The sequence below is a fragment of the Mya arenaria genome, chromosome 4 (genome assembly GCF_026914265.1).
Source record: "Mya arenaria isolate MELC-2E11 chromosome 4, ASM2691426v1".
Taxonomy (NCBI): domain Eukaryota; kingdom Metazoa; phylum Mollusca; class Bivalvia; order Myida; family Myidae; genus Mya; species Mya arenaria.
In genome coordinates, this window is record NC_069125.1 from 5,487,511 (window position 1) to 5,508,887 (window position 21,377).

General features: G+C 34.7%; 1 protein-coding gene across 2 annotated transcripts in view; it reads left to right on the forward strand.

The window, feature by feature from the left end:
* Nucleotides 1–21,377, forward strand: part of LOC128231305 (calcium/calmodulin-dependent protein kinase kinase 1-like) — a 144,456-nt gene that overhangs the window by 43,188 nt on the left and 79,891 nt on the right. The window contains exon 3 of one of the 2 annotated variants that reach the window (XM_052943945.1): nt 2,147–2,228. In XM_052943945.1, the coding sequence (XP_052799905.1) occupies nt 2,147–2,228 (82 nt within the window). Of the gene's footprint in view, nt 1–2,146; nt 2,229–4,679; nt 4,830–21,377 lie in introns of those variants that run through there. The other variant, XM_052943946.1, reaches the window with a different exon arrangement.

Genomic DNA, 21,377 nt, shown 5'->3' on the forward strand with positions numbered 1-21,377 from the left:
TAACTCTGTAATAGATGTTATTTTCTGTTATTCAATATTAGAAAGGTGAAGCTTTGCTTTATTTTAGCTACATTAAAGGCATATTTATGTTACTACTCATTCAATCAAATTTGTCAAAGAATAATATTGTTCTTTTAATATTGAATTAAATACAAACTGTTGTTTTATTTATCTTAGACAATCTGCTTTAATTTTCAAAATGAATTCCTAAGCAGTTAAAACTTCAATTGCAATTCATGTTCTAATAGTGAAATGCTGAACCCAAGTTCCAGGTCAAGTTCACACGGTACTTGGTCAAGTGTATGAAACTCTTTCATAATTTCTATTCCTGTTGAAGGATTTTGATGAAGCTTGTGTTGGATGTTCAATTAATTAATGTGAAAGGCAAAAAACCAATGCTTGAACAATATTGTCTCAAGGTCAGGGTCGAATATAAGCTTCTAGGTTTAAACTGAATTATGTGACTGCTACATCTTCCACCCTTTGAAGGATATTTTTGTAACTTGGTTCAGATTTTCTCCCATGAAGGTGATGCATGAGCAAGCTGGAGCTGCAAAAGCCTAAGATCAAGGTCATTGTCAATGTATGGGCGCGGTGTTCATTGTCCCTGCGTCCGTTAACAATTGCTTGTGAACGGTAAAGTGTTCAGTTATGATTGTAATGTAGTTAGATATCTATGAGAGCTTGATTCATTCGTCAATCGGCCAGATCCGCCCATGCATGACTGGATTATTGCCTGTCAAATTGTCAAAAATGCTATAATACAGCTTGTGAATAAATAGACCGTCCCATTTCTTATCCAATCTTCATCCAACTTAGAAAGTAGTTAAATGTTGATGAGACCTTGGTTCCTTTTGAAAACCAGCCTGATCTGCCCATGTATGACTGTATAATATGGCATTGAAATTGTCAAAATTCCTATATTTGAGCTTGTGTACACAACAGAGCCTTCATTTGATCTTCACCAAACTTTGACAGTGGTTTGATATCCAAAAGGCATTGGTTCCTGTCCTGTCCATTCCGCTCATGCATGACTGGATTATGGCCCTTGGAATTGGCAACATTTCTGTAAGAAATATAACCTCCATATTCACGTTGCATGTTATATGTAACAAGACTGTAGCGCAGTGCCCATGAAGCTATACCAAATGCTCCAAGTGAACCTGATCAGTATGTTGCCTAGTTACCATAATTATGTACATGGTCTGCAAAGAAAATGACTAAACAAGCCATACCAGTAGATCATCGGCCCTTGTGGGCATCTTGTTATAAGTGCTGGGAGTGTTGTTTGGCTGCCATTCCAAATGCCTTTTTATGACAAAGGTAAAGGTTAATGACAGGATGAAATGAAATATGAATGAGAAAAGTGTCAAAACATTACCCGTGATTTGCAGACTTTCTAACAGTAGCAGATGTAACAGTTATCTCCAAGTAAAATAACAGTAGAATAGATAGTATTGTGTTTGTCTTTAACAGACTGACAAAGCCAGATGTGATTTTAGTGCTATCCTTATCACACAAATGTGCTTGACAGACAGTTATTCATGTTCTTATTCATAAATTCATGAATTGTCTATGCTTCTTTTGTAATAACCAGAGGTAGTGTCATCAGCTGTGAGGCAGAAACCCCCACCATCCACTGAATTCAGAATTTTTTAATGACTATTCAACACTTTCATTAAATGTGGTATAAACAGAAGCACAGGAGCTGGAAATTTGGCATTATTCATTTAGATTGACTCTCAAAATAGTTTTGATTTTTTTTGTTATTCAGGATTCAGGTAGAAAATGATGGAGTTTGTGGTAAGCAAGCCAGTAGGAGAGGTGCACCATCAGTAGACAATGTAAAATAAATATGAAAGATAAAATAACAGATAAAATATTTATAGCTACCAGTATCAGAGGAGTTTTTTTCTGTTACATAATTAATGATCATTTTGTTGATGGAATTCTGAACAATGACATTGAGCATCACCACAACACATTTATTGTCAACAGTGACTTAATTTCCAAAAATGAAGACACAGAAATGGACGAAAAAATTATCAAAGGGAGGTAACAATGTTTTGAACTAAGAAACACCAATCCAGTAGTGTTTTCCCTTTAACATGAATTTAAACAATATCTGTTTTTTTCCAAATTTCAGGAGTAAGTGCCTTATGTAACCATCCAGACCTTGGACCATGCTTTGCTAAAAAGAAAAGACCTCCGAAAATCGGCTCTCTTAGGTAAGACATGTGCATTTTAAGTGTTTGTCTTTGATCGCATAAATGATTATTTATTTTATCTAATAGTGGTGCTAATATGTTTTTAATTTAAATTATAAACTATGATTTTAGTCTGTCAACTTTGTCTGTCCAAAGTAAATTACAAAATAACAGTTTTTTTGATATGGTAGATTTATAGCTTTCAGAGTTCAGCTACATTTGTGCAAATGTGTTATTTCTGGAGTCTCTTCTTATTGATATTTGAATTGTTAAGCTATGCCCCTTGTTGAAGAATTTAATGCAAAAATTGAAACAAAATAGGAATTTGCAGTGGTGGTTTTGTCATAGCGCCAAATTTAGTGGAGACTGGGCCTTCTCTGGGATGCGGGGGCATTTGGCCGGGGTTTAACCATCAGTTTGTCTCCGCAGGGTGGGGATTTTACCCGGGGGTTGGCTGGACGGAAAGTCAATGTCCCGGCTATTCCCCGGACCTTGGGGGGCCGTGGTTACAATTGACTGGTGCATATAAGGGGTGGATATTTTTACCATTTAACAATACATTGATAACAAATAAGGCAATTTAAAAACCCGACTTGTTGCCATTTGTGAACAATGAAACTTTGATCATGAGCTTGACAGATGTGATGTCAAAACTGTAGATCTCTTTGTATTTTGATGATTGTGAAATAAGTTATTACAACATAACATAAATCTTTTCACTTTTATGTTATGGGAGAGAGCTGTAAGAGAAGCCAGGGTTGCCACTAACCAAATTCACATGCTGCCAGCCTTGGTATTAATGAACTCAGGGGTGGTGGTGGTGTAGACATAAAGCTTATTTATACTCACATTAGGGTTTTGCCCATTCGGCACCAGTAAGATTTTTAGTTATTTTAGTTTTGTTTTTTTGCATAGAGCTCAAACAGAATATAACCCTGGTTAGAGCTACCCAGGTACTAAATCTTTAACATGCCCTAGTGTATAGCACTGTCACAAGGGGACCCCATTTAAAGTCCTTCTCGCTAGACGATTACTATTTGTTTAGTGGTTCGGCAGGGAGTCGAACCTGCCACCCCTGGATTGACAGTCAAGTATGTTACCACTAGACCACGGATCCGCCCCGGAAAAAATGAAATCAGGGGTCGTATTCAATATATTTTTTATCCTTATCCTAGGACATATCTCAGTAATTCCATTCAGTCTATTGGCGAATAAATTTGACTGTCCAATCAAGATACTAAAATTCTACTCTTAGAATAAAGTGAATTCTTAGGTGGTTATTGAATACTTTCCCTTGACACCTTAGTTAAAAGCAAGGTCGCCAATAGGTCACTAACAAACTCCATGGCAAATGCCTTGTTCCTTTTTGCATAATCTTCCTTCAAGAAAAGTAGCCTTTCTGAGAAAATGAATAGAATAATATTTGAGTAAAATTCCTGAACCTGATATTTAGTATTTACATGGAACATTTATGTGACCAACACAGTTCAATATCTCTTGTTTCGTTTCACAGCAATTTGTCCAGGAGAAAAGACATTTCATCTTCCTGCATCCATCATGGATTAGTTTTCAGAATTTTACACTTTTGTCACCTTTCATCATGAAATGTAGGGTGTGTTTTTGTCTGCCAGTAGCTTCTATGTCAAGTCATCACAAGAAATTCACTGTCGTAATCTTCAGTGGTAAAAGGAATATCTGGAGAAAAGGTTGTTGTTGATATGGTGATCAATTATATGACCTTTAAGGTTATGAAGTAGCGTTTTTATTTAGTAGTGACTTGTAATAGCTAGCCAGCCGATATATCAGCAACATGTGCTGACTTAATTAAGAATTCATTTTGAAGCTTGTGTGGACTTTTTTGGGTGGAAGTTCATTAGTTTGCGAAGTCAGACAATCTTGAGTGCTCTTTTTCCTCACTTGTAGCCGAAGATCTCAGAATATGGGATTATCTAATGAACACTTTATTGGTACATAAGTGTATAATAGCTCCTGTGATGTGATTTCTATTGGTTTATAATCATGGGAGAAAATTGCCTAGGAAATTTGTCATAGTCGTAGGAAATGGAGAAAAAAACGAAGCATATGCCCTGGGATTTGTGTGGGTAATAGCGTGTTAAAACCTCTGTGGCCTCGAGGAATAGCGACAATGTTGGTATTTGTCCGTGACAGTCTCCACGGAAGTTTGCATATGTTTTCATGAACAAAGAACGCCTTATAATAACTTTGTTTTCACCCCATAGGTATTATAGGAAAAAGCACTGTTGGACTAAGCTGATCAATATAGAATTATATTTCATGGAAACAGCTTAAAAAGAATAACATTTCTTTAGAAGTAACGAAATATTTTATAAGCAAAATATTTCATTACATTTCTAGGCAAAAATGACATTTGCTTAATAATATGAAAAGGACAACTGTTAATTATATTTTTAAAACTTTCTGAGAGGCACAAATCAAGATATGATGTGAATTTCATAAAGTAATAACTGTTTTAACTGGATTAAAATCAAATAAATGAAATAGTCAGGGTTGAAAACCTGTCATGTTTTTCTGGCGTGCGATTCACAAGCGAGTCTTGCATCTTCTGGACAGGGAGCCAGGAAAGGCCCAGCAGGGACACAGGTAGGGGCCAAAGTTTGTTGAAGTAATATTATTACTGTTTAGCTTTAGTTTTGGGTATTAATTGATTAATTTTTGTATTTCAGCTCAATAAACATGATGCCAATTCCAGCATCACTCCTCCTTGTCATTTGCCACTTGAATGCTGCTCCTTGTGGTGTTGTGGTGTCAACAATGTGCGCCCCAACCCCTAATAAAATTGTCTCAATTTAACGAGAATAGGGTTGACATATTTTACATAGAATACACAAAAATACCCAATTTTAGACTTATTTCAGTCAGTTTTTTCTCTGGGTAGGCATATCAAATGAATTTAAGACGCATATTTATTATTTTGGTTTCTTAGGTAAGGGGAGGACTAAGTGTCATGCCTCCAAGGGCCAACCCTTCCCACTCCACGTCAAATCATGGATCCTGCCTGTGAAAATTTGAAATGATTCAAGCTCTAACTATGCACATATTTATAGTTCTTTGAATTATAATGGCTGATGTGCACTTACATTGCCACTCTTGTCCTGTTTATTTCAAAACAATCTCTGGCTTAAAATTGCACTCTCACAGATGGACTGTTTTGACAACTTGTCTTTATTTTTTTCTTTGAATGAGCCAAGTTTTGCGTAAATGTCTGAGAAATACACTTTTTTCTTAAAGCATTAGTAACACTTTTGGCCACAACACTTCATTTTTTGAATGGTTGTCAAAACAGTCAATCTACGCGAGTGAAGCTTTAAAGCGCTGTGTAACATAGGCTTGTTCACAATTAAGTCGAATTGTTTATATATTCAATGATTTGCTCATCCCATATCTGTCAGCCAATAAGACGTGTTCAGCCTTTTAGCATTCGTTGTTCGTTAATTGGTTTATCATTCTGCCTAATTCGTCTCAATCATGTCGTCTAGCCTGATATGAATAAATTATTACTGCCATTGAGAAGGTGCAATTTCATAAGAATTTCTTCTGCCATTTGAAATCAAGGTCAAGGCCACAAGTCAGTCCGTGATCCTTGCAAAAAGGAGTGACATGACCCTTGAGGACATACGCTAATGGTAATGCACCAGTCAATTGTAACCATGTCCCCCAGGTCCAGGGGACTTTGACCTTTGGTTCCGACAAACCCAGGTAAAATCCCTGCCCTGCGGGGAGGTATACCCCTGGACCTGGCGGGGGGGGGGGCAGGGTTACAATTGACTGGTGCATAATTGCTTCAAATTTGAAACTTTGAAACCATAATTATGCAAAGTCCTGCATGCAATACAGATTGCATAAGCAGATCAAATAATATCAAATGAACCATGAAAAACATTCATTTCTATAAGAGATTGTCATGACCATATGAGAAGGATGTTTTTGGACCCGCATGCCAATATATACATACAGATGTTTTTTTGTTGGTACTTCCTTGTTCAGTGGTCTTAAAATGACACCAATAAGCTCTACGATGAGGACAAATATGGTAAGTGGCTTAATGATGCATTTATGGAATGAATATGACAACCTGACATTATTTAAAACATTAGACATAATACCCCATCTCGCATTTATAGGCTTGTCCTCATCCTAAGTGGCTGGAGTCTCATTTTGAAGAGAGAAACCATTTACTGGCGCTTCATCTCAAGGCTAATTAAGCTCATAGAAAAGCGTTATTTCTCATTTGTGTCTGACCAGCTACAGATTGGATGATGAGTTTCAGCAAGTTCCATGAAACTAACTATCATTTAATTTAGTAGGGTTCGCAACGAGAACCCGAGTAGTCCCATTCTCGAATACTTATTTTTTTACTTGAGTACTCGGAGGAAAACAAGAAAAAAATATAAGGAAAAACATTATAAATCTTCTTCTAAGAAACCGCTGGCCTGATTCCAATATAATTTCACAGGGATGCTCCTAAGATGACCCAGGCTGTATCAAATTTCTTCAATCCATGTTTATCCATAAAAATATGGCTGAAGGGGGGTGGCGCTACTTTTCACGACATATGTCCATATGAAAAACCTCTGTTCAGAATCCACTGGCCCATATTTCACAATAATTTCTCCGAAATGTTTTTTATGTCAACACTTATGGCCAGTATTGTGATTACTCAAATATTGGGTTAATGAAAAAGTCATGTCTCTGAAAAATATACTATTAAAGTTTCTGGGAACTCTATTGAAAAGTTATCTTAGTACTTGAGAACCAATTTTATTACTTGTTGCCATCCCTAATAAGTAAGATTTATTTTTTATTACTCCACACCCAAACTTTGAGACTGAGTGTGTAATAATGCAAGATTCAATGTATAGCAATTGTACCCTGTAAGAGTCAGAGTGATTTCGTCTATGAGCCTGTGGATAAAATACAGAGCTTTTTAATTATAAATAATATACATTGTTCTTGACAACATCGTAACAAAACAGTTACTTCAACAGCCCTCATGATTAAAATTATATAACTCACACTATATCAAAACTTCTAGTAGTGGATGCAGTAGTTGGTGCAGTAACTTCAATAACTCTATAGTAGTTGGTGCAGTAGTTGGTGCAGTAGTTGGTGCAGTAACTTCAATAACTCTATAGTAGTTGGTGCAGTAGTTGGTGCAGTAACTTCAATAACTCTATAGTAGTTGGTGCAGTAGTTGGTGCAGTAGTTTGTGCGTGCAGTAGTTGGTGCAGTAGTTGATGTAGTAACTTCAATAACTCTAGTTGTTGGTGCAGTAGTTGGTGCAGTAACTTCAATGACTCTAGTAGGTGATGCAGTAGTTGGTGCAGTAGTTAGTGCAGTTACTTGAATAACTCTAGTTGTTGGTGCAGTTACTTCAATAACTCTAGTTGTAGGTGCAGTATCTTCAATAACTCTACTAGTGGGGGCAGTAACTTCAATAACTCTAGTAGTTGGTGCAGTTACTTCATTTACTCTAGTAGTGGGTACAGTAACTTCAATGACTCTAGTAGTGGGTACAGTAACTCCAATAACTCTAGTAGTGGGTACAGTAACTCCAATAACTCTAGTAGTGGGTACAGTAACTTCAATAACTCCAGTAGTGGGTACAGTAACTTCAATAACTCTGGTAGTTGGAGCAGTAACTTCAATAACTCCAGTAGTTGGTGCAGTAACTTCAATAACTCTAGTAGTGAGTACAGTAACTTCAATGACTCTAGTAGTGGGTGCAGTAACTTCACTAACTCTAGTAGTGGGTACTGTAACTTCAGTAACTCCAGTAGTGGGTACAGTAACTTCAATGACTTTAGAAGTGGGTGCAGTAACTTCAATAACTCTAGTAGTGGGTGCAGTAACTTCAATAACTCTAGTAATGGGTACAGTCACTTCAATAACTCTAGTAGTGGGTACAGTAACTTTAATAACTCCAGTAGTGGGTACAGTAACTTCAATAACTCCAGTATTTGGTACAGTAACTTCAATGACTCTAGTAGTTGGTGCAGTTACTTCAATTACTCTAGTAGTGGGTGTAGTAATTTCAATAACTAGTAGTGAGTCCAGTTACTTCAATAACTCTAGTAGTGGGTGCAGTAACTTCAATGACTCTAGTAGCATGTGCAGTAACTCCAATAACTCTAGTAGCGGGTACAGTACTTCCAATAACTCTAGTAGTGGGTACAGTAACTTCAATAACTCCAGTAGTGGGTACAGTAACTTCAATGACTCCAGTAGTGGGTGCAGTAACTTCAATAACTCTAGTAGTAGGTACAGTAACTTCAATGACTCTAGTAGTGGGTGCAGTAACTCAAATAACTCTAGTAGTGGGTACAGTAACTTCAATGACTCTAGTAGTGGGTGCAGTAACTTCATTTACTCTAGTAGTGGGTGCAGTAATTTCAATAACTCTAGTAGTGGGTCCAGTAACTTCAATTACTCTAGTAGTGGGTCCAGTTGCTTCAATAACTCTAGTAGTGGGTACAGTAACTTCAATAACTCTAGTAGTGGGTGCAGTAACTTCAATAACTCTAGTTGTGTGTACAGTAACTTCAATAACTCTAGTAGTGGGTACAGTAACTTCAATGACTCTAGTAGCGGGTGCAGTAAGTCCAATAACTATAGTTGTGGGTACAGTAACTTCAATAACTCTAGTAGTGGGTACAGTAACTCCAATAACTATAGTAGTGGGTACAGTAACTTCAATGACTCTAGTAGTGGGTGCAGAAGTCATGGGTTAATTACAAGGACACTGTACTAGGACAACAATTATAGTCAGGCATGTTTTGTCTTCTCAAGTTTTAATACGCTCATTAAATACATTTTGGATTGTTTACAATTCTATCCATTGTAATATGCAGTAACACTTACAAAAACAGTCTCCATCATTTATATTCCACACAGATATTTATCAAACTTACATGTATATATGTTTGTCTGTTGATGCTTGCCACATTATAAATGATTATCCAACTTTCCTTATCCTAAGTAAAATCTGATTATTAAACCTAAGGGACATTAAGGTTAATGTTCGAAAGAAACTTACAGTTAGAACTAGCGTGTGCAATTCCCATTGATATCCATTTTTAATGAAACTCTCTAGGACTTGCTAACCTTACCAACTTCATATGTTTATGTCCAAAAGACAATTCCATCACATATCCGAGGAAATTTTTCAAAATATAAATACACGGGAGATCTTTTGAGAACGTCTATTCTTAAAATTCAAGGAATTTTCAAAAAAATATTTTCAGTGCTTTGTATATGACTAGTATGTATTTATCATGTTCAGAACTTCTTCAAATATGCTTCTTAAAATTTTTATGCCCCCACAAAGTGGCGGCATATAGGGTTGCCCTTGTCCGTACGTACGTCTGTCTGTCTGTACGTACGTACGTCCCGAAGATTGTTTCCGATCTAATTCTTGAAAACCGTTTGTCCAATCCTCACCAAACTTTAAACACATGTTTGTGACCATAATATCTTGATCAAGTTCGATAGTCATGGAAATCGCTTTAGTCATTTAGGAGTTACGGCCCTTTTTTGCCAAAAATACTTCAAAAATATATGTTTCCAATCTAATTCTTGAAAAGTATGTGTCCAATCCTCACCAAACTTTACATACATGATTGTGACCATAATATCTTGATCAAGTTCGATAGCCATGGAAATCGCTTTTGTCATTTAGGAGTTACGGCCCTTTATTTGCAAAAAAAGACTTGAAAAATACGTCCCGAAGATTGTTTCCGATCTAATTCTTGAAAACTGTTTGTCCAATCCTCACCAAACTTTTAACACATGTTTGTGACCATAATACCTTGATCAAGTTCGATAGCCATGGAAATCGCTTTAATCATTTAGGAGTTAGGGCCCTTTATTTCCCAACAATACTTAAAAAATATCTTATCCGATCTAATTTTCTTTTCTCAAACCGCATGGTCCTGACCTTTGATATTTTTTATGTAGCATCTATGATATGATGGCCTTCTACCAAGTTTGTTAAAATTATGCCCCTGTGGTTAAAGCTGGCCCCACCCCTTTTGACCTACTTTCTAATGTTTCGCAATGCAATATGGACCATTTGTATTGTTTTGAAAAGAAATATTAATTTTGTTCTTGGTTGACCTTGACTGTGAATTTTCTACTAACTGTCTTCTTTGTGTTATTCCAGCAATGAAATTTGGACAATGTGTACAGTTCTAAAAACAAATATCAATGTTGTGCTTTGAAGATGCTGACTGTGACCTTTTTATCTTCTTTCTTAGTTTTGAAGCTACAGCAATGAAACTTGATCCATGTGTATGGTTTTGAAAACAAATATCAATGGTGTTCTCGGATGACCTGTACTTTGACATTATGACCTTCTTTCTTATTTTTGAAGCTACAGCATTTAAATTTAGACCATGTGTGCAAACAAAATATCAATGTTTTCCTCAGATGAGCCACTGTGACCTTTTGACCTACTTTATTATTTTTTGAAACTACTACAGTGAACTTTGGACCATATGTACAATTTGGAAAACAAATATCAATTTTGTGCTTGGATGACCTAAACCACTACAACATTTGATAATACTCAGTCATAGTTTAATCCCTATAGTTGCATTGCCATATACCAATAAATTCATTCATTCTCATAAAAAAACAAAGGTTTAAAACTTTCAATGGCGATTTAGGCCATCATGGCCCTCTTGTTATATTTGTACCTTTTACTAGAGAAACATAAAACATTGATGCGATTTTTCGGAATTAATTGCTGTTCTGCAAATACCTTCCCTTACACCCCTTGTCATTATTTCACCATTTAATCCTTCAAGAAAATAGATAAATATTGGTATTGTGTAGAAAAATGTTATCATTTTAAAGTTTTCTTTAATCTTAATTTGTGAATGGCATCAAATTGATACGATGCTAAATACAAATCAAAATTTTAAATTATCTGATCTGTTTTTCATAAAAGAATGTTGAGGTATTAAGCCTTGGTATGACTGTGGTCAATGGCTTATAAAACCTTTAACCATTAGGCCAATAACACTGGCTCATATGATTGTTGAATAGTCCCCTTTTTGACTGAAAAACACACAACATTAGAGATTAGCATTGATATTAGCATAGATATCCTCCTGTGGTACTCTTGCTTCGAATTATTAATGTGCATTTTGTTTTGTTTCTGAATTATCCACGTTAATCATTATTTACAGTTCTGTCCGCAGCAATCGATCGACTTTCAACAACTTCATGTATTTCATGAATGTTTGTTGTTCAAAATCCTCAGCAAACACTCTTAAATGAAAATCTATGCTTCGACAAGCATTTGGATTTAGCATCTTCATGTCTTGTTAGTTAACGCTTTTAAGTTCTGACATTCAACCATGCAGGTTTATGATAAAATCAATATTTAGGTATTGTCATCCATTGTAATAAATGATTATGAAAGCCGGTGATTGTATCAGATAATGGCAACAGGTGATTTTATCAGATAATCTTGCATGTTCTGACCATATTGATCCTGTAATGAAGCTTTCAATTGGGACGCACAGGATGCCAGAATTGTTTTTACAGTTTATGCTGTGAATGTCTGCCTTGTTTTTACCTTATCTGTTTTGAAAGCCTGAGTTGTTTTTTATCTGTTGCGATTACCGGCGTTATTTTGTTATTTTCACTTTATCTGAAGCAAATGCCAGCTTAATTTTTATTTTATCTGAAGCAAATGCTGGCATTGTTTTCATTTGATCTGAAGCAAATACCAGCATTATATCCACTTTATTCGAAGCAAATGCCAGCATTATTTTTACTTTATTAAAAGCAAATTTCAGCGTTATTTTTACTTTATTAAAAGCAAATTTCAGCGTTATTTTCACTTTAAAGCTGCACTCTCACAGATTGACCATTTTGACAACTTTTTTTAATTTTTGTCTTGGAAGGAGCATATTTTTGTGTAAATATCTGCAAACCAATGATATACGATTGCTGACAAAAAATCCGATCGTAGCTTTTCATATTTCTGTTCGAAAATTAATGTGTAATGGCTTAACCACTTACGGTTTAAGAAAATTGCATAAAACATCGATTTTTGAACATAAATATAAAAATCTGCGATCTGTTTTTTTTGTCAGCAGTCTAACCGGTTTCTATGGATTTTCGCAAAAAATTGGCTTGTATCAAGACAAAAAATAAAAAAGTTGTCAAAATATTTAATCTGTGAGAGTGCAGTTTTAAAGAAAGCAAATTTCACCCACTTGTACAAAAAAATATGTGTAGCGAGAGTGCTGAATATGTTTATTATACTTATAAAGCTAAATGGGCTTGTTATAATATTTAGATATTCATATAAGAGCAGTATTGTTAATAACATTGAATTGCATTAGGGGTCCCTAAGGTCAATGTCAAGGTCACTGTTACTACAAATAGAAAAATGGTTGGCACTGAATAACTAAATGTATGGTTGACATATTGTGACCAAACATATAAAAAAAAAAACACATTTAAAAGTGAATCTTCCAATGAAGGCTGATATCCAAGTTTTGCAGTCAATCATCGAAACCCTGTGCCTTAACTGAATTAATGTTCTAATCCAGGTCAGAAGATATATTGTGTAAAACCTTAATGACTAAGAAGTGCTTGCTTGCTCCTCCTTTCTAAATTATCAAACGCTTGTAAACAACATGAGGGTGGGATGAACGTGAGTGTACACTGTAACATTGTCAATAACCTGTATACATCATAACATGGTATATATAAGAATATGAAAAACACTGCTTTACGTGAACACTGATATTAGCAGTATTGTTAGTTTCTGATCAATAATACCTCCGCTTCAACTCATTGTTTTCCAACATCATAGAAAGAAATTAACAGGATTTGGTAAGGGATGGATCTATGACTTTGGGAGATCTACAATCACACCTTCATCCTGGAGAGTTCACATTTTCCCCCTAATGAAATCATAGCCTTAAAGCTGCATTCACACACTGAGTTACCATTTTGACAACTTTTCTTTTTTTTGTAATGGAATGAGCCAATTTTGCGTAAATATCAGCAAACCATTGATATATTTAGACTGCTGACAAAAAATCAGATTGCAGATTTCTATATTTAAGCTAAAAAAAAAAGATGCATTTTTTCTTCAACCGTTAGTAACGCTTTTAGCCATATAACATTAATTTTCGAATGGAAATATGAAAATCTGTGATCTGAATTTTTGTCAGCAGTCTTATATGACTGGTTTCCATGCATTTTCGCATAAATTGGCTCGTTCTGAGACAAGAAATAAAAAAGATATCAAAACGTTTAATCTGTGAGTGCGGTGCTTTAACTAGGATGACTTCAGTATTGGTCTTGGAATCATTCTCCTATGTCCTTATGCTTAACATAGGTGGTAATTTTCCATAGTATTATCCATGTCATAAATTGCACATAATTTTACAACCATGGTTTTGCTGTTGGATAATTAGATAATAACTCTGGTATTGATACTTTATCAGTGTGTGTATACCATGTGATCAATTACATCATAAATGCTTTGTGGGAATGCAACATTTTGCTTCAAATAAAGACTTTATACAAATATAACTTTATTATTTAATCACCATTTTAAATGAAACAAAGCGCAGTCTACCCAGCTTACAGAGCCCCGTCTGCAGTTTTGTCAAGTTTCTTATAACCCTTTGACAAACCTTTTCACAAAACCGCTGCCTGATGTAGCACTGTCAATACATTAATTTGGAAAAAGGTTTGTTGAAGTGTTTGAGGAAATCTGTCACCTAATCAAACTCCAGTAATAAAACTAAGGCGGGGCTCTATGAGAGGCATAGACTGCCCTTTGTTTCATTTAAAATGGTGAAGAAAGAAGAGTTATCTTTGTTTTAAGTCATTATTCGAAGCAAAATGTTGCCTTCATAGGAAGCAGTTTTGACTTACTATTATCTGGTGGTATACACACACTGCTTATACTGTTTGTGCGTTCCTAAGGCCAAAAAAAATAAATTGTTTGTTTAGGGTAACCTTCCCAAAATTTCTAGGTAGGGTAGGTAGGGATTTTTTTCATTTTTTTAATTATTTTTTTTCAAAATGAGCTCAAGAGTGTTTTCTTGCACATGGCAGTCTTTCCTACGTTACTATCATTGTCACGTAACGCCAACGCTCACTTAACTTTCTTGATAGTTCGTTCAGTAACCAACCAACAACTGTTCAAGTGTTCTAAGTCTTTATTGTTCCACGTTCTTTCTAAGTATAATAATCAGTATATAATACAGCATGACATTTAAGGTAATCTCACATCCTAACTGCCGTCCATTAAGGACCCAAGGCCGCGTTGCTTGCCTGGCCTAAGCCAACTCTGTTTTCACATCCCAAATCATCTCTTTTATACTAATTTGTACTAATTTGTTGTCTACCTATGACAGCTTTACAACCACAGGAATACACGTTTTTGTAATTAACATGGCCATTTTGTACATTTGTACCAGGTCGGCTGTCAACCATCTTCATATTCAAATGACAATCAAATATGCCCTACATTACTAAACATGCAGTATGTAGACACATATCCATTTAATTAAATCTTAATTATATCTTAATTATAACGTATTACGTCACATTTTATAGTATTAAACTCTGTTACGTGACATTCGTCCCTTTTTTTATCAAGATTTTTAAGAAAATCTTTGCGTCAACCCCAAACAATGGTTATAATTGAATAGATAAATAAAATCGTAAGAAACTATGTTTCTCAACCCCAAACAGGTAAATTAAAAAAAGTAATTCTGACAAAAAAAAAAAAAAATACGCAAAAGAAAATCTGTGCCTAAATCTCAAACAATGATGATCAAGTTGTATTTTCGACGAAAAATACGCAAAAGAAAATCTGTGCCTAAATCCCAAACAATGATATCAAATTGTATAGATACGTATAGATACCGTCCCTTTTTAATGCAAGATTTTCTTTTCGTAAGCAATAGAAAGTAAACTGACACGTTATTTGTCAAAATGTCTGACATAATATAGACTAATTGGTAATTAGCCCTCAGGTAATTAATAAACATAGTTAACAATTAGAAAATAACACTGCAGATTGAGTACAAGTAATTAACACTGACAGAACTGTTGTCAAATTTGGTATTTAGTCAATGTTTTATGTAGCACTGCTTTTCATGTTATCATTCTGAAGACAGGGAATCATCGTTGTTGTTGTTACTGCTGCCTTGTTGTTGTAGATGTAGAGTTTATAGCCAAGGGGTTGTTTGATTGTAGAATGTCCCCACCGACTCGAAATGTTCTGCCATTATACGACTGCTAATTCTTGAAGTGTACTTAGATATATGTGTGCAAGTGTCCATGTTATTGAAGATGCTAACGATCTCAAGTTGGTGTTGTCCATCACACAGGAATCATCACGGTCCTAAAGACTTGATCATGTGACGTCAAGCCGAGCACAGGTCATACGAGAATGTGTGCTTAGCTCCTCTGGATATTCCGAAGTGTAACCAATTGGTTAGCACATCACATACGCAATACCAGAATATAGTTCGATCCTTTATGAAACACCGATGACCACTTAACACGATATCGCCACTAGGTATATTATCTCGATATCCGCTGAAGAAGTATGTTGACATTGACTGTTCGTATCACGTGACATATTACCTGTACTTTTACCTTTCATTGACATAGGTGTTGCTATTACCATGAAATTTGTGTTGATATTTTCAAGCAGGCTTATATTTTGAAAGTGGCCCCATTTATAATTAATTACTGTATCTGTGCGTAAGTATTCGTATGTTTGATTTAATGAATGTTTGACCTAATTTTTTTTTTTTTTTGTGAAACGTTTTGTTTTTATGAACAGCATTTTATTTTATTAAGAACCTTTTTATGCAATATTTTACGAAGCTTATATGTTAGCTCATAAGTAGTCCATTATTTTAAGAAAACTAATACATAAGTGATTCAATTAATTTATTAAATAACTCACATCCTAATGTGACTTCACAGGAGTCCAACAATTTTGTTGAAATTCAATATCTTGAACGTATCATCTCCAATCACTTTTAAGAAACCTGGTCTTTCTTGACCACTATCTTTGTTTATCTTTGTACAACTTTGTACATCTTCACAGTTATAAGAAAGCTAAACTCTAGCTTAACATGTTACCATCATGCTTATCATCTGATAACTTACAACTTTATAATTGATTCATTAGTTTTACCAAACTAATCTGTGAGTTACTTAAATAATTTAATTAGATTACTTACTACCTAACAAACAATTTAATTAGTGATTTCGAAATTGAAAATTACTTGCCGTATTCAGGCGATACACTTATATAATGACATCTAAGAAATTACTTTTCGTTTTGCACGCTTTCTCTCTCAGACCTTACTATGATCCAAACAATGATTTATTTATATGATTTTTACAACTTTAAAACCATCACCAATTTACTCAAAATTATATAAAATGATATATTGACAAAATACTACAATTATTTACAAGACTATAAACTTACTTAATTTTAATGATTTCTTATCATTAATGTCAAGTTAATTACAGGTAACATTGCATTCATTTACCTATCTGATGTGTTTGACAATTATTTACAGTTACATGACAACTGAAGTAATGAAACCTGCCATTTGTCTCCTTCTTCGACATAAAAAATATTTCATTTTGTATTATCTTCAGTGTTTGCACTAGACCCTGAGTATAAGTCATTATTTTTTTTTGTATTTATGCAACTTTCATTAATGTTAGACCTGCTAAATAAGTTTACTCAAATTCTTTTAATTACATTTCTTTCCATGTTAATTATTCAATTAATGTCCTTAAATGACTTAGTTTTCTTTTTCATCTAGTTATTCAATAATGTACTTAAATGATTCTTCGTTTGCATTTAACAACGTTTTTTTCACACCTGTTTTACTTTTTTTATCGAATTTCTCAATATTTTTATCTTTGTTACCTTAAATACTCATTCTTTAGTTTATTCTTATTTAAATCAAATGGTTTTATTGTACTTAATAATGTGGAACGTTGTTAAGTCAGAAATTAGATTACTTAGGGGTTCTTTCAAAAAAACAGCTTTGCTCTGATTGCATTTATTATCCAAAACTTTAAAATTTTGCCCTGTTAAATATCCCAAAATTATAGCAACACATGTCATATCTAGGCAAGAAATACAAAGTAATAAAACGTCACTAACTTTTGTCCCGTGGCCTGTTCGCGCTGCAATGTCCATAGTCACTCGAACCGCAGTTGTCATCATGTACCTTTTTCTTCTTCATTTGAAATGTGATCCAATAGTTGTAAGTACTCCCCCGTTGTGTTCCACGTCAACCCTGTTCTTGAATATCCTCGGTCAGCAGGCGCCAAACTTTTACGTGTCACGTAACGCCAACGCTCACTTAACTTTCTTGATAGTTCGTTCAGTAACCAACCAACAACTGTTCAAGTGTTCTAAGTCTTTATTGTTCCACGTTCTTTCTAAGTATAATAATCAGTATATAATACAGCATGACATTTAAGGTAATCTCACATCCTAACTGCCGTCCATTAAGGACCCAAGGCCGCGTTGCTTGCCTGGCCTAAGCCAACTCTGTTTTCACATCCCAAATCATCTCTTTTATACTAATTTGTACTAATTTGTTGTCTACCTATGACAGCTTTACAACCACAGGAATACACGTTTTTGTAATTAACATGGCCATTTTGTACATTTGTACCAGGTCGGCTGTCAACCATCTTCATATTCAAATGACAATCAAATATGCCCTACATTACTAAACATGCAGTATGTAGACACATATCCATTTAATTAAATCTTAATTATATCTTAATTATAACGTATTACGTCACATTTTATAGTATTAAACTCTGTTACGTGACATCATTGCCTGACTTTGTTTTATCATATAAACAATAATTCTGATTAAAATCTGCATTTATCCGCCCTTCATAACTCTCTATTCACTAACAAATACTTTTTTGCTCAGAAACGGAAAAAAATAGTTAGGGTCGGCAAATTTTTATAGGTAGGGTCGGGTTACCCGAAACAGACATTTTTTTTTTTTTAGGCCTAAGAAGGCTGCAAATTCAATGCCTGAAAAGACAGAAAACTATCTATGATGCTGTCCAGTAAGTAATATTTAGAGAATTTGTCTGATAAAATATGGAAAAAATAAAACCACAGAACATAATAATAAAAAATAAAACCACAGTACACAAGATAAATTTATGCATTTTTTGTTTCTTGAGATTAAGCATGTTTTCCTCAGGCCCAAAATAAAAGTTCTTTGTTTCTTACTTACATCTCCGAAATATACATTTTTTGAGAACTGGGATTCTGACTGACCTTTTCAGGGTATTTACTGCTGTAGAAAATTTTAGATTGAAATTGTCATATTCTTTAACATGGTCACTCAGAAAACGTATATTTTTTAGAAACTTATGGGAAACAATCCATTTAATGGCAAAAAAAGTGTAGTGTTTGGAGGGGGAAACAGGGTTGGTGAGGTCATTTGAAACAAAAAAAATATTTACACCCCTCACCTAGGACTGGGAGCATTTAAATAGCCCGGAGTCAAATGTTACCAAGCATCGTTAGGGAAAATGTTACTGGCTGTAAACCCATAGACTGGTCATTGACAATATAGCATCATGGCACTGCCAGGAATGTTTTTGGCAGGAAACATATGAGATCATATGTGTCATAGGCATATATTGTTATATTTAGGTTGTCTGTATTTCAAATATGTGGTGTTGATTGGCAGACAAAAACTTCATGTCTGTCATAACTTCAAATCTGATATTAAAGCTGCACTCTCACAGATATACCATTTTTACAACTTTTTTATTTTTGTCTTGGAAAGAGCATATTTTTGCGTAGATATCTGCAAACCAATGATATAAGATTGCTGACAAAAGATCAGGGCCCGTATTCAATGAGCATCTTAGTGAATATTTTAAACTTAGTGAGAATTTAGTAATTTTTCACAACAATTTTTTAAAATACCCGCTATACTTTTCATCAGATTCATTCATATGCATATATTGTTTAGACCATTTTCTTGGGTATTTTCATATTTTTGGTGTACAAACCTTGTTTGTTTTGCATAAAATTTAATTTAGAAATGAGACAATTTTTTACTTAGGTGAAAATTGTTACTAAGATACTTATTGCATACGGCCCCTGATCGTAGATTTTCATATTTTCATTTGAAAATTATTGTTTTATGGCTTATTAACTAACGGTTCAAGAAAAATGCATAAAACATCAATTTTTGAACTTAAATATAAAGATCTGCGATCTAATCTTTTGTCAGCAGTCATATATAACTGGTTTCCATGGATTTTTGCAAAAAATGGCTGGTTCCAAGACAAAAATAAAAAAGTTGCCAAAACGTTCAATCTGTTGAGAGTGCAGCTTTAAAGGGACTGTACACGATATTGGCACCAGAAAAAGTTGTTTTCTGTAACAAATCTCAGGACAATTATTTAATAGAATGTGTTATGCTTTGATATCATAATTTTCAAAAAAGTACCAAAATGTAAAAAAAAAATTGTGTGGGAGACCGGGTTCGAACCTGTGTCGTCAAAATCGCAGTCCAGCGTTGTATCCACTGAGCTACGATGGCTAACTCTTAGTGGGTGACATAATTAAGCTCTACACCTAACTCGGTAATATCACGTGTTAACACCGACTAGCCAATCACGCATAAGGAATGAAGTCTACTAGGTAGACATACCCAGTAATATTTTTTAATGGAAAAATACGAAATAACTGCTAAACTTAAATATATTGTAAATTATGTGGTACTTTAGTTAGTAAGTTTCAATGCATTGTACACATTAATACCAAGTTTATGACAGTTTTCAAAAAAATTCTTATTTTCTTGCAAATTGATCATCTGGTGCACAGTTGCTTTAACATAGTGACCTTGGTACACTGGTTCGCAACAGCAAATCATATATGAATACAGTGAAGCCCTGTTGGCTCCAACTTGCTTGGCTCGAATTCCTGGTTGGCTCTCACTGGATGTTAAGGACCGATTTCTTTATACTGAAGGTAAGCATTCTCGCTTGGCTTGAAATTTCCAAGGCCAAAGGTATTTTTGCCAGTCCCTGGGAGTTGGAGCCAACGAGGTTCGACTGTATTCACGTAATTACCATGTCTCATCACTGCTTAAAATATTTGCCAGAGTTATGTGCCTTGATAAAAGGAAAAAATCAGCTGAGTCATGGCATTCATTTGTGCTCTTTTTCAAAGGATTGATAATCAGGGATTTTTGTGGGTGATAGAGAATGCTAGGTTAGTGCCGTGGATGAAGGAAGTTAATTTGGCATTTAGACAGAGAAATTTATTGTGTAAGCCAAATTAAGACAGCTGCGGCCGGCCGAGCCAGAAACTTTGTTTATTAAAACATGATAAAACACATTAAATTTATCAAGAACCATTTGCTCTGTTGACATTGGCATGCTTGGTACCCATATTTAAATGTGCCAAAAAATGTTTCTCAATAGTTCTCAAAACTGTTTAATTTTATTCAATACGTTTATACTCAAAGTAATGGTATTTGAATTGGTTGATATCAATTCAAAACATGAAAGCTTTTAAAAGTGCATAAATGTGGATCAGTCACCAAACATTATCTAATCAGGTTACAGTAATTCCAAGTCACAGACTACATAGTTCATGGTTCAAGATCACAAGTGTTTACAAACATTCAACATTCGCCACATGTTCAATGGATTTAATTCATGTTGATATTAAAAGAATAAATTGTTGGATTTTCAGAACTTCACCGTCAAAGAGAGAATTCATTTCTGTTGTAATTGAGATTGTGTTATTCACCACAGAAATGGAATTAACTATCATTGAATGCTGGACATTTTCAGCATTTGCAGGTGGGGTTAGTGCACATGTTCTGACCGATTTTCGTTGCCCGTGTCATTATTACACATTGTGATGGAACTTTCTGGGAGAGTGATTGTTGAGGTCTGTTGTTGGTGAACTATTCATAAGAATTGGAAGCATTCTTTGTACGTTTCCTCCGACATTTCATAATTTGAAAGACATCCGTTTTCGCGGTCACACCCGTATGAAAATTCCAACTGTAATACAGCTGTAAAAGACCCGTAAATGAG